We start from the raw sequence: 15,216 nt of genomic DNA on the forward strand, positions 1-15,216 counted from the left end.
TGACGACCTCAGGTATGTTTTAATGAGCTTCAATTTAGAGAAGCTCCTCTCCCCAGCAGCAACTGTCACTGGAATAGTGACAGCGATCCTGAGGGCCACCCACATATTTGGATACACTTCGTTCATTTTCTTCTCCTGTAGGAAAGTCAGAAGTTCCAGGGTAGTCATGTTGGCTTTTGGCAAAGCTGGGAAATTCTGCATCTCCAGTGCAAGTTCCCTCTTATCCAGGTCTGACTGCCCACCCCAGCTCAGGGTGTTGCTGAGTGTTTCACACTGCTTCGTCAGATCTTCCTTTGGCAGGTCAGGGAAGTTGAGTAGCACCCCAAACTTTTTCTCTACTTCACCTAAGGCCTTGAATCGCTCCTGCAGTGATGCAATGGAAACATCCACCACCATATTGAAAAAAGAAACTTCGAGTTTCTTTAGTGCATCACTCACTTGCTCCTCCTGGGACTCATAGGAGAACTGTCTCTTGGTTGATCTCAGCCTCTTCTGCTTGAGAACAGCTTCCACATTCATTTGGCCACAGATGTCTTTGGCAGATGCTTGGGCAGAAGCAAATCCATTGCCTCTGTAGCTGACCAAAGAAACTTCTGTTTTTCTCAGGAGGTCAACAGCAATATCCAGCTGCATTGACACTGATTGCAACATTTTGCTGACATGTTCGATGTTGGTCAGGATGTCATACCATACCACAGTGCATATTGCAAAGCGGTATGATCCAACCTCTTCAGCCAAAGATTGTGCCTCAATTTTTACGACTCCATCTGTGGCTTTATCCCTCACCTCTAGAAGTGCATCTCTGACTTCTGCAGCCTGATACCTTACAGCCTCTATGCTGTTGATCCGACTCTCCCATCTGGTATCAGACCATGATTTCAATGTGATGTTCACATGGCTTTTTAGGATGGACCATCTCTGAGTGGAGGCAGAGAAGAGTGTGAAAAGCTTCTGCAGGTAGCCAAAGTAGCTAGTGGCTTCTGCAGAGCTTTTTGCTGCATCAGCTACCACCAGGTTCAATGTATGTGCTCCGCATGGCACAAATAAAGCCCTTGGATTGATTTGAACAAGTCTGGCTTGGACTCCTTTCCTCTTTCCTTTCATATTTGCACCGTTGTCATAAGACTGCCCTCTACAGTCTTCAAAAGGGATATCAAGCTGTTCTAATCTCTTTAGAATCAGGGTTGAAAGGCTTTCTCCAGTGGACTGTTCTACCTCAAGGAACCCCATAAAATGTTCTTTTATTTGGGGCGTGTCCTGGGTTGTAACTAGTCGAATAATGACTGATAGTTGCTCTGTATGGCTCAAATCTGGGGTGCAATCCAAAATAATTGAAAAGTATTTGGATTGTTTGATTTCCTTGACCATATGGTCCCCAATCTTCCCACTGATGCAATCTATCAGTTCATTTTGAATTATTTTTCCCAAATAGGAAATATTGGTGGTTCCTCTTTGGACCTCAGCAACATGCTGTTTGAGGACTGGGTCGAACTTCGCCATGAGCTCTACCTCCTTCAGGAAGTTGCCATTATTTGGCTGGTTAAGTGTTTCTTAAAGGCAATATTTCGCTCTGCCAACGACTGAATTATTGCCACCAACCTGGTCAGGACTTCACGCCACTTCCTCTTTTCAGCCTCCATAAGTGCCATTTCTACCTTGTCTATAGTTAGGCCCTTTTCAAGTCGAGTCTCCAGTTCCTTCCACAACGTCATGTGCCTAGAGTGTTCTGGGCTGTTCTCATGTGTTTTTAGTTTGTCAGTGCAATTTTTCCAGTCATTTAGTCCACTGCTGATTAGTTGGTACTCTTTTTGGGAGAACAGCTTGCAGCAAAAGCAGTAAATACTTTTGTTTTTCTTGGAATACACAACCCAGCTCCTCTTGATTGTCTCTCCATTCACTAATCTTCTGTAAAAGTAGTGATGATGGCAACTTCTCCCTCCCTCCTTTTTAGGAAAAGTGAAGTCGGATTTTAAATGATATGGCCCACGTCTGACTAACTCCATCCTCACTGTATCACTCAGTGCTGGCCAGTCAGCAGGATCTGAGGGGACTGCAATGGTGGACTCAGGTGGGCCTGGGCAGTCAGCAGGATCTGAGGGGACTGCAATGGTGGACTCAGATGGGCCTGGGCAGTCAGCAGGATCTGAGGGGACTGCAGATGGGCCTGGGCAGTCAGCAGGATCTGAGGGGACTGCAATGGTGGACTCAGATGGGCCTGGGTAGTCAGCAGGATCTGAGGGGGCTGCAATGGTGGACTCACATACTATGCTCGTTATTCCTTCACCTGCAGGCAGGCAATCCAAACATGCAAAGAAGTTATTCATGCTTCAGTTTTCATTATTTATCATAATAATAACAATAATAATAATGACAAAAAAGTAGTGTATGAACGATTACACAGAGACCATAAATGTTTGGCAAAACTTACATTCTTCAGAGTGTGATGTACATGGGAGATCAGATGTTCCTTCTCCAGCAACTGGGGGCTTTTTGAGGTATTTCTCAAGTGCAGCTGGACATTTATAGGGTAGATATTAGCACATTACAAGGAAAAACATTTATATACAGTCAGGCAAAAATAACTGCTGCAATCTGCCTCAGCTGTATGCAAGTTCACAACTGGCCTATATAAAAGTGAGGTTCTGCTGCCCCAGGAGATCATTTGCAAACATAAGTAACAACTAAATAATAACACATGCCCATATTGGTTGGTCAGCCTCACTTTATACAAAGGAGCAGTTATCCAGATAGCTTTCTTCTGGCTAACATTAACATTATTTCGTTACATCAGCATATAAAACAAAGCATTGCACAATAATTAGACATTAAAAAGTGCAGAAAATAAAAAAAATATAATAGAAAATAAACAGAAAAATAAATATATATATATACACACAAGTTGACCGTGAAAATAAACTATCTGACAAATTAAACACTATTGGAGGATCAATTTACAGCTATCACAATATAAAAGTAGGATATTATTTACAAAAAGATTATATAGGAATAATAACACATAAATAAAAACTTAAAATCATTTGTATCTATCATTCTGTATCAGAGGCTCGCTGCTAGCATGGCATCAAAGCTGTATCATGGCTACCTCCTTAGCTAGCTAGCTAGCTTAAAATCAAATGTCTAACGGTACAGTACATACTGAATTTTTTTTTTTACACAAGCCGACTTACCTCTGTCTTTGACTTTCGATTCCTCCTGTTCTTTTTTCCGTTTCCTTCCCGTTGCCCCAGAAGGCTTGGACCTTTTCATAATGCTAATGTTTTGCCTCTTGCTGTTGCGATCGTTGCGATCTCCGACACTTTCAGCTGGAGCTGCCGCGTCACTTTGGCTGTGAGCCACGGCCTGTGGGTGCCTGATAATAAGCGACCATCCCCCCCTTTCATCACTTACAGTTACAGCGCCCATCGTACAGGGCAAATGCAAAATGTTGCCGCCAGCCCGGGGTGCAAAGGGTGTTTACTTTGTTCAATTATTGTAAATGTATTACATCAAGGGCAGAAAATTAGGCAGAATAAAAATTATTTTAATTTTTTTTTATTAATTTTTTTTTTCTCCCAGCGCAGCGCGGCAGCGCCCCTCCAGATCTGGCGCCCTAGGCGACCGCCTAGTTCGCCAGTGGGAAGGGCCGGCCCTGCCCGGACCCCCCGAGAGGATGTGAAGTCCACCCCCCCAATTAAAACATGTTATAATATATAATAAATTTGAAGCCTTGTTATATAAGCTGTGTGCACCATGTCAATATATTTCTCTTTTTGCAGTGTATTGGTCTTTTGTAGAGGTTTTTCATTGCCAGCTAAAATCTTGCCTAGCAGCACATTGGTCAGAACCAGCCCTGGTGTCATCCCCACAGCACCCCCCATTTGAAACATGTTCCCACGGCTATGTAGTGACGTAACCTGTGGCTGCGCCCGGCTAAAAGGCTAACATGTGCTAACTATGTGCAGGTATCATGACTTATCTACTTGAAGTTTGCAACTGATGTCTGACGGTGACCAAATGTTTTGTTTGTATGTTCTAGTGGTCACGAGTGTTCTCTATAATGTTGAGGTCTGTTACCAAACATTAGTCGCTAATTACGTTGGCCCTAACTTAGCTTTTACTTCTGGGTTGTTTTTATTTTGGTATTCTATTTTTTATATTCACTCCATACATCTCAGTATCTAGCCAACGTTGCATTGCGCTGAGTCAATAAGTAATAGAGAGGCCAGCCCTTATGGGGATTGCTGATTTAAATTCAATCTGGCTCTGATAGCTATTCAGCTACATTTGTGTTAAGCCCTGATGGTTTTTTTTAACAAAACGGCAGTGTCGTTTTATGACAAGGGTATGTGGAGCCTTCAGTTTAAAATTGAAGAATGAACGCATCTTTTCATTTTATTGGGTTATAATCTTGAATTTTTTCGACATAACATTTGTTGGCTTCTCCTGAGCTCACTACCCATTAGATATGTATTGTGAACAGTGTTGGGCAAGTTACTTCCAAAATGTAATATATTACATATTACTTATTACTCTCTTTTGAAAGTAATAAGTTACATTACAATATTACTGTCTCTGAAATGTAATGAGTTACACTACTTTAGTTACTTTTTAGTTACTTTCACCAAAATAACCGCAAAAGAATAGCTAGGTATTTTAAATGCTAAAATGTAGTTTAGTGCAGCTCATTATGCATCCAGTGAAGGGCAATGTGGTATAGCATAACAACTGTGTAGGCCCTTAAGGCTACTAACAACTTGTATTACAGGGCTTAGTTGAATACTCGATTCTGATTGTAAATTCTTAACATGTGACACATTGTTAATACAGCAGTACAGACCGCTGTCAAGGACTATAATGAAGGTTAAAATATTGTAAATCAAGGCAAATATTATTTAAACCATGCTCATGGTTTGAAATGGCAAACATTGAAAGGCAAAAGTATTATTAAAACCATGTAGCCTACTAAATCATCACCTTGGTCCCATCATATACGCTGGGAAGAGAATATTTACTGTGCTTGAAAACTGGTATCACATCATCATGTGAGGTTGAATTTGTGACCTGGAGAACATTTCAGCTGCAACATCAGCTCGTTGATAATAAGCTTGGGATATGAGATATTTTTTTAGCCATTCGTGGTGAAGGCATCTGCTATTGTATGCATTATTTTTGACCCAACATTTCTAAAGGCATGTCAGAATATGGTACTATTTTCACATGAATATTCTAGCCATTGTCTATTTTTATACCACAAGCTGCAAAATGACCGCCTTACCCCACTGTACAGGCGGGTAGTTGTTTAGATATACCTGGCACCTGCGGGCCGCAGAGGGGCGGCGTAGTTTCGGGCGACGAAGACTGCTGCTCCGGGGCTGGCGAGTCAGGCTAGTAAGCTAGTGTCCACAACGGAGGGTAACGTGATGTCCGCATCTGACCTGTTGCTACTGTCTGCAGTAGATGCAGTGTTGCTGGCGTTTAGTGATGGTTGCTTTAACCATTTTCGTATAAATGATTATCCACAGATCAGATGTGTGTCACTGCTGTGGAAGCACTTTGGAAATGATGCACGCGCAGCGGAGCAGGTCACGCGCACCTGACACAATTTGTTGTTAGTATTTTTCGCTACGTTCTCTTTTTTGAATGGTTGCATAACGTTCAACTTCCCCGAAGATCTCGACGCGAAGCCTGAAGGGTAAACACCAGGTTTACTAATCTACCCGCACAATTTGTCCGGTGTCGGAATGTCTCGCTATGTTAGTACATTCTTAAAAAACAAAACACCATTTAATTTCGGGTTAAAATGTGTTGTAACTGCGTTACTGAGCATTGTAACGGGTAATATATTACCCACATTTCATTAGTAATGCGTTACATTACTTCGTTACAGCAAAAAGTAATATATTACTGTGACTCCGTTACTTTTGTAACGCGTTACACCCAACACTGATTGTGAATCTACTTTAGGTGGGATTTCTTATGGTTACATGGCGGTTAGTAAGGTAAAACAAAGGTTAGGTATAGAAGTATAGTCGAGCTGAAACACGTTCTGTAAGAGTACAGTGACTGTCAGCCATAAGAAGAAGTGTCAACATGATGAAGGTTGGACGCATTCGGGAAAGGGGGTAAAGGTTCACAGGTTTGGATGTGGTTTGGAACATCCGTGTTATGTTTCTTAATGTTTTTTAAATGTATTTCTTTTTTTTATGTACATGTGGGTAACCTAATCTGTGTCAAAAGTCATGTCGCAGGGTGTGGAGGTTAAATTTACTTCCTGGAATTGCAGGGGCCTGCAAAAACTTAAACAAATTAAACAGGTTATGAATAGAGTTAAAAGTCTGAAATCTAAAATAGTTTTTTTGCAGGAGACACATTTACTTCCAAAGGATGATATTATAATTAGGAGGAGGTGGGCGGGATGTGTGTATTCAGCAATATTTTCTACTCAGGCTAGGGGTGTTATGACGCTAATTTATAAATCAGTACCATTTCAGGTAAAAAATGTAATCAAGGACAAGGTTGGTAGATACTTAATTGTTCAGGGTACTCTACTAACAGATAACTTGAATTTAGTTAATGTATATGCCCCCAATAATGATGATCTGAAGTTTTTTAGGGACCTGTTTTATACGCTTTCAACATTTACTGGTAATTACATCATAGCAGGGGATTTTAATTGTGTATTAGATCCAACAAAGGATTGGTTAGGGGACATAGATAAATCACACACCAAAAGCAGGGAAGTTTTAGTTAGTATTATGAAAGATTTAAATTTAAAGGACATCTGGAGAGAATTCTTGCTACTCTGCTTCTTACAAATCTTATTCCCGTATTGATTACTTTTTGATATCAGCAAATTTGGTTTCTAAAATCAAAGACGGCACTTATGATGGAATCCTTATTTCGGACCATGCACCAAACTCACTGCTTTATGTAGACTCAAGGCTGGTGAGAGATCCTTCTAAATGGCGTTTTCAACAAAAATGGTTGCAAGACTCAGATTTTGTCACGTATCTTGGCAAACAAATTGATTTATATTTTGAGAAAAATACATCAGAAACATCAGCATCTATAAGATGGGAAGCTTTTAAAGCATTTATTAGAGGCCAAATTATCAACTACACAAGCTCTAAATCCAAAAAAGCTCGTCATAAAATGACAATGTTGGACTCAAAAATAAAAACCCTGGAGAGTGAGGCCTTTCAGAAACCCTGCCCTAAATTACAAAAATAACTGCTAGTGCTGAGGTCACAGTATAATGAATTATCAGCTTCTAAAGCAGTGGCAAGTCTACTAAGACTCAAACAAACATTTTACGATCAAGGAGAGAAGCCTGGAAAGATATTAGCGTGGCGCATTAAACAATTACAAATCGAAAGATCTATTACGTCCATACAGAATAACAAGGGAGATAATATAGTTGATCCTTTAGAAATAAATTAGGCTTTTAAAAATTTCTATGAAAAGCTATACGACTCTGACACAGATTCAGATCTGACGCGTCAAAATAACTTCTTAGACTCTCTCAATATACCGAGTATCCCAGCAGGAATCAGACCTAGTTTGGAAGAGGAATTATCACTTGAAGAGATCTCTAATGCAATTGATAACATGAAATCTGGGAAAGCTGCAGGACCGGATGGCTTACCCATAGATATCTACAAAAAGTTCAAATATAAAATACAATCTCCCCTCTTAAATATGTTGTTCGAATCTTTTAAAAATGAAGTCCTTCCGCCATCACTGAGAGAAGCCTTGATTACATTGTTACCAAAACCAGGTAAACCCTGCAATAGATCTAAGACCAATAAGCCTTCTTAACTCGGATGTAAAGGTGTTATGTAAAATCCTTGCGAAAAGGCTGGAAGGCCTGTTCACAGGGATAATTAAGGAAGATCAGAATGGGTTTATTAAGGGATGCCAAGGGTTTCATAATGTCAGGAGGGTACTGAACATTCTGCATAATCAAAATGACATGCCAGATACTGCTCTCTTGTCGTTGGATGCCGAGAAGGCATTCGATAGGGTCGAATGGCCATATCTTTTTGATATCCTCAAACGCTTTGGATGTGGTAACAATTTTTGTAAATGGGTTAAATTGCTATACACTGACCCTGTGGCAGAAATACGTACAAATAATACAACCTCTAAACCAATTAAGATTCACAAGGGATGCCGTCAGGGATGTCCTCTATCACCAATTCTGTTTATAATGGCAATAGAACCGCTGGCCATAGCTATTCGGTCTCATCCACAGATCTCCGGTATAACTATAGGTCAAACGGACCACCGTTTAGCTTTATATGCTGATGACGTCATCGTGTTTCTCAGGGACTTGGAGAGATCAATTCCAGTATTATTAGAAGTGATAGAAACATTTGGTGAATTTTCTGGTTACAAAATTAATCATTCCAAATCTTCCATATTGTTATTAAACTCCAAAGAGAGAAGTAGTCCGACTGCATCATTCTCCCAGTTTAAAGTTGCGGAGCATTTTACATATTTGGGTGTAAAAATAGTGTCCAATATAACAGATGTGGTGAATTCTAATTACGATCCTATTATGGAATCAATTACAAGCATAATTGATAGATGGAAGCCTTTGCCGATCTCTTTAATTGGGAGAATTAATATATTAAAAATGAACATACTCCCCAAGTTGCTGTATCTATTCCAAAACATCCCCCTGCCTCCTCCTCCAAACTTATTTTCAAGGTTAAAGAAATTATTTTTGAATTTTCTGTGGAACAACAAACGAGCCCGCCTGCGCTTGGCCCTCCTGTATATGCCCTATGATAGAGGGGGCCTTGTGTGTCCTAATCCTCTCTGGTACTACTGCGCAACTCAGTTAAGGAATATTATGTTTTATTTTACAAACGACAACCCACCGTCTGGAGAGAGATGGAGACCCAACTTTTAGATTTACCTCTTCCCATGTATTTGTACTCAGCTAATGTGAGGAAACTTGAAAAAAAAAAACACTAAGCCTATTACTAGGAATATGATCAGAGTCTGGCATGAAGTAAGGAAGTACTTGGGCGAACCTCTCTCACGTTTTAGTCCAATTTGGGGAAATTATGACTTCATTCTAGGCAGAGCTGATAATGGGTTTAAGATTTGGTCAGATAAGGGGGTACAGAAAATTCAAGATCTATATAGGCTCAATGATGATAATCTGATGTCGTTTGAGGAGCTTGCAATCAAGCACAACATTTCACAGAAACAATTTTTCAATTTCTTACAAATCAGAAGCTATATTGGAGCAAACCAAAAACAATTATTAACTATACCTCCATACTCAACACTAGAAAATAATGTTAAAGGACTGTAGGGGGTGAAAACTAATTTCTGCACTTTATAACTTGCTTATATCTGGCTCCCCTGAGTCATCCGAAGCTAAACTTAGGAATTGGAGGGAGGATTTGCAGGAAGACATTTCGATTGATGAATAGGAAGGTGCCTGTAAGAAAGCTCAATCACAAACAGCGAATACCCGTCTTAAGATCTTACAATATAACTGGCTAATGCGCACATATATTACCCCAGAAAAACTAAACAAGTTCAATGATAATATTCCGGACTTATGTTTTAAATGTGGACAATTTAAGGGAACATTCTTTCATTGTGTTTGGGAGTGTACCAAGATAAAAACGTTTTGGGAAGAGGTAAAATGTTTTTTTTGTTAGGGTGTTACCCAAAAGAACACAACATAAGGAAGAGAGAACAAATCTTTTTAAATGTATGTCTGCTGCAGGCAAAACGCATGATAGCACTTTCATGGAAAAATGTTAACAGTCCAAGTATTGGCAAATGGCTAAAAGAACTGTCTGCATGTGTCTCATTGGAGAAAATAACTTATTCAATTAAAGGAAAACAAGAACTATTAAAAAAGGTATGGGGCCCTTTCCTTAACTATCTGGAACATGCGGATCTAGAGAGTACTCTGGGTCAGCAAATTGGAGATGATTAATGCTTCTCTGCTGGGAGAAGGATAAAAACCTTTCCTATCTGCCTTCATATTTGTATATTTCCTTACTTAGCCTACCCACGTGTTTGTGAAGTTAATTTTATTTATTTATTTTATTTATGTGACTTGTAATGTACTTTAATTTGGTATGTCTTGTGGATGTTTGTGTACTGTCTTATTGTCTATGTATGCTTAAACAATAAAGAAAGTGTTAAAAAAAAAGAAGAAAAAAAAGTTGAACAAACCCCACACAGCTCAGTGAAATGTTGACTTTATTTGACAATTTCAATAAAAACTAATGTTCATATTTGTCTTTTGAATTATAATACTGATGAACGTTCAAAACAAAGCAGTTTGGCAAGTTACCACATACGTTTTAAAATGCTTAATAAGCACCGTAACTTTCATGATAACTTCTCCGTCATAATCGTTTGTTTCCGTGAACGGCCGACTGTTGTGTGACGGCAAATAATGCGGCTGCAAGGCATTGTGGGGCAGCAGTTTCTCCTCTCCTTTCGGTTAGGGAGGTCCAGTGGTCCCTAAGCTAAAGGAGGTTATAAAGGAAGTTTGAAACCTCCTTTCCTATCATTCTAGAGAATTCGAACGGCACTTATCATGGCTGCCACTGAGGGACTTCCGGGTCATTTCACTCCGTTAGGAAGGCTCCTAAGCTAAATGGACTATTCGACTTCAGCCCTGTTGTATGCATGTGATACATGTCTTCTGCCCTCTGGTGGATTATCCGGGCACTGCAGGCTGTAGAGCGCTTTTAATGACCAAATCCAAAATGGCTACCGTCATGTAACGGTTCAGACGGTTCAGACCCATGCTCAGACGCTTTTGGAAGCGACATCTTTGCCAATATTGCAGTGGCGGTTCTAGACCAATTTGAGTGGGGGGCCAGGCTGGGGCCAGTTATTTTCTGAGGGGGGCACAATAAATGCAGGACGAAAAAGACAAAGACAGTATGAAGTAATTGCGCATAAGAAAACAATGCAATACAGTTATTGGTATTTGTTTCATTACCCATATGCATTTCAAATACTTATAGTTACAGTTTTTACGCTCTAATGCAGGGGTCTCCCACCTTTTTTAGGATGAGAGCTACTTTCAGAAAATAAAACAAGTCGTGAGGTACTTTTACTCCTTTTTGTTTTGTTTTTTGCAGTATATATATTTAGCACATTGTAACATTATTATATGCTTACCTTTAACCTTTGTGTGCTGTTTGGGTCTGTGGGACCCGTTTTCAGTGTTTACTGAAGGAAAATGCATGCAATTTAATTATTTTAACCTGCTTTATTTGGGGGTGGACCTCACATCCTAGGGGGGTCCTGAGATTTTTTTTTAAATGTTGAAGTTAAATGCATCAATCTGGTGCACTTTGAGCACAACAAGAATTTATGGATACAACTCTCAACACTCATATGAAAGGGAGCTGTATACTTTTCAATAATCCAAACATCTTTAGAATATGATCACAACCAATAACAAACCATTTAAACTTGTTTATTCTTATCTTATGATATAGTTAGCATTCTTTCTTTTTATTTATGCATATTTTACTAATCACTCCCCTTTTAAACTGTTGCAAGAATGTGCGAACGTGATTGGTTGATATTCATTGTGGGGGGTGGGGGGAGGAGGGGTGTTAGATAGATATAGAGTTGTAGTAAGTAGATAGAGTTCGCTATGATTGAGGTTTCGTTTATGCATAGGGTAGATTCTTTTAATTACATTTCCTTTTTTTTGGTGTATTTTTTACATTTTGGATTTGCTTGGGGAGCTACTTATTGAGGGCTTGCGAGCTACCAGAACCTCGCGATCGACGTGTTGGAGACCCCTGCTCTAATGGGTCCGACTAGAACGACAAATAACGTTAGTTACGCCTATTCCGTCAGCCAATAAATCGATTAATCATAAACTTTTTTTTTTTTTTTCATTTTCATTTTCAGGGGGGCCACAGGGGGGTCCAAAGTCAATGTTAGGGGGCACTGGCCCCCCCTGGCCCCCTAGAACCGCCCCTGCAATATTGAATAAATTACGATAACAATTACTTTTATATTGTTACTGATATTTCACTATGAATATGTACTGTATTGAAGCAACTTATAATCAGTTTATATTTTGTAGCTTATTTCATAGAAAATTGTGTTGAAAATGTATCTAAATAGTATACAGCAGGTATTTGAGTACATTTCTCCAGAGAATCAGTATCATTGACTCATTGTAGTACATTTCATGATGCAATCTGGGTTATGCTTACCACAATGCCAAAAACACTGTTTAGATTATTTAATCAAACTAATTAAAGATTAAAATGTAAAATATTAAAAGTCAAAATTTAGATATTTACGTGTTTTTTTTGTAACCCGGTGAGTCAAATGTTGCAATGACTCACTTGCTAATAATTGCCACAACTTATTGATTTTTTATTAAAAAAATTCCTTGGCTGTCATAATCTATGTTATATTGACCAAGTCAAGGAGTACAACATCATTTGTGTTTTCATGTACTTTTAGATGGCAAAGAAATACTCAGTATTTATATAGCCTGTTGGTTCGGGTTGTGACATGTTCAAAATCTTCCAAATGTAATAATCAATATTTGTTTCAAAAGGAGACGTTGTGTTGTTCAATAAATTGCCATAAACGCCTGACGTATTGTAGGAGCAAACACAGTGGTGGTGGCTTAAAGCCCACCTCCGCTCCGCGCCGTCCGTTAGATGAGCCTGGTCAGATTAATAAAAGAAGGAGTTCAAAACACCGGAATAAAAGTTATAACAATAATTTGATTTTAATGGTAATAAACACCAATACAAGTTACAGAGTACTCTGGACTCCCAGTTCTACTGCCGTGCGATACAGATATCGGGACCAGCCAGTCAGAAACAGGGGGCATCGTGCATGAATAAACATCAGTATACATAGCCATATTTGGGGGCAGAGTTGTGTCGGTTGCTCCGCCCCTCCAAATCTCTAATTGGTCGATTTAATTCCTAAGCGAATCAGAGAGTCCGTGTGGAGGAGTTGTGTCGGTTGCTCACTCCCCTAGGTGTTCTTACTGGTTGGATTCACTTCTGGTCGGGTCCAATACAGCGAATCAGAGTTCTGGGAAAAAGTATTTTACTTCTGAACAGAGCGTGAGAGCTTCCGAAGTAAACAAGGACAGAGTCAATCTTTATCTTGCACCTGAATTCACTCCTTTACTTTCCCAAGGAATATTTCACACAAACTATTCTTTCCCAGACAATCAAACATTGTACAAAGATATATTGGTGCTTGAGATTATATTAGCCCCAGAAAGAACCTTGAAAAGAATATGTGTGTGTGCTGGTATCTGGATCAGTGAGTGTAAGTGAGAAGGTTATATATATAGGATTACTTGAAAACAGTCCCACACACTCACTTTAATACAGTTTAGAACAATATCTGTTGACTTTAGTATCAAGGCAAGGCAAGTATATAGCACCTTTCAACCCAAGGCAATTCAAGGTGCTTTACAAAAATGAAATGAAATGCACAATGAAATGTATCAAATATGATACATGATATGATAAAAAAAAATCATATATGTAAATAATTACCAAATATTTTGTTGTTGTATTTTTGTTAAAAGGTGCAATAAACACCTACATTTCAAAAAAATTGAATTTTCTGACTATTATTTGATGTGTCAGGCTTCACAGGGTTTTTAACTCCACTCCATTTATAATATACTTAATTACTTTGCGCATTTTGATTCATTATGTGAAATATAAACAACAAGACTCATAGCCGTGGGAACATGTTTCAAATGGGGGGTGCTGTGGGGATGACACCAGGGCCGGTTTTGACAAATTTGCTGCCCGAGGCAAGATTTTAGCTGGCAATGAAAAACCTCTACAAAAGACCAATACACTACAAAAAGAGAAACGTATTGATATGGTGGACAGCTTATATAAAAAGGCTTCAAATGTATTCAGTATTGCATGAACATGTCTTAATTGGGGGATGGACTTCACATCCTCTAGTGGGGTCCGGGGGTCCCCCCCGGGAAGATTTTTTTTAACATTTTAAAGTAAAATGCTTCAATCTGGTGCACTTTGACCCCGCCAAACTAGAGACTGATCTAGGGGATACAACTCTAAAACACCCATATGAAAAAGATCGGTTTGCATTTTAATAATCAAATAAGTATGTGAACATAACCAATAACCTACCATAGCCAATAACAAATAAATGTATGCTAACTTGTTTTATTTTTGTGGTTAATTTATATCTTATTTTATCAGTTAACATTTATTTATTTATGCATATTTTTAAATATCTCCAGTTTTAAACAATATTTTTGGTTTGCTGTCCTATAGTATACATTGGAATGATTTCAAACCTGTTTTTATTTATCCTAATAATTATAAAGGAGTGCCTTGGAAATATTTGTTTACATAAATTGTGATCAAAACGTTTGAGACCCACTGAGATAATTTAGACTAAAGTGAACTATCTAAACACTCAAGAGTCCTTTACCTCACTGAGCCTCTCAGTCTGACAGGACAGAACTCTCTCTCCACATTATTGTAGAAACAGCTTCTTATATCCGTTAGCGCAGCAGAAGCTAACAACATTCCCCGCTGGTACCGGTGCACCCCCTCTCTCTATCTATCTATTTCTCTCTCTCTCACGCTGGCTGTGAGCTGCGGGCGCCTGATAAGCCAACATCCCCCACTTTCATCACTTACAGCGCCCATCGTACGGGGCAAATGGAAAATGTAACCGTATTATATTTGTATTTAATCTTGTGAAAGTGCAGATCCCCTGTCCTCCACCAGGGGGTGCTGCAGCACCCTCAGCACCCCTACTTCCCACGGCCCTGACTTAAATAAGACTTTATATAGACCTGGAGTAACATTCCAGCTACCCTGAAACTAGCTGCATATTTACCATCTTTGATAAACACGTTAATGCATCAATAATCAAAAATATATCATATATATTATTTTTAAATGGTCCAATCTGCATAATAAGTACTTTTCATTTTTGGTATCTAGATGCTAATACTTGTCTACAAAATTACTTGAGTATTATTTTGAATTCAGGACTTTAACTTACAGCAGAGTATTCATACACTCTTGTACTTCTTATTTTACTTAAGTACACGACTTGACTGAGTACTCCCACCTCTGGTAAATTGTATGGACAATAAATGATTCTGAAACGGATCTTCAGGAAACCGTTTCTCGGAGGAGGAGGAGTCAGCGCCATATAGATAGT

At 39.1% G+C, this 15,216-nt stretch overlaps 1 protein-coding gene across 1 annotated transcript; it reads right to left on the bottom strand.

The window, feature by feature from the left end:
- Positions 1-1,514: 1,514 nt before the first annotated feature.
- Positions 1,515-3,639, bottom strand: LOC307022077 (uncharacterized protein; the record flags this gene model as incomplete). The annotated part of the gene is made up of 3 exons (XM_079654650.1): positions 3,189-3,639; positions 2,429-2,512; positions 1,515-2,284 (listed from the first exon to the last, which is right to left on the bottom strand). The coding sequence occupies exons 1-3, from the start codon at positions 3,421-3,423 to the stop codon at positions 1,515-1,517; spliced, it is 1,089 nt and encodes a 362-aa protein (XP_079510776.1). The 5' UTR covers positions 3,424-3,639.
- Positions 3,640-15,216: the final 11,577 nt, after the last annotated feature.

Source organism: Notothenia rossii (assembly GCF_949606895.1).
Source record: "Notothenia rossii genome assembly, chromosome: 10".
Lineage (NCBI taxonomy): Eukaryota > Metazoa > Chordata > Actinopteri > Perciformes > Nototheniidae > Notothenia > Notothenia rossii.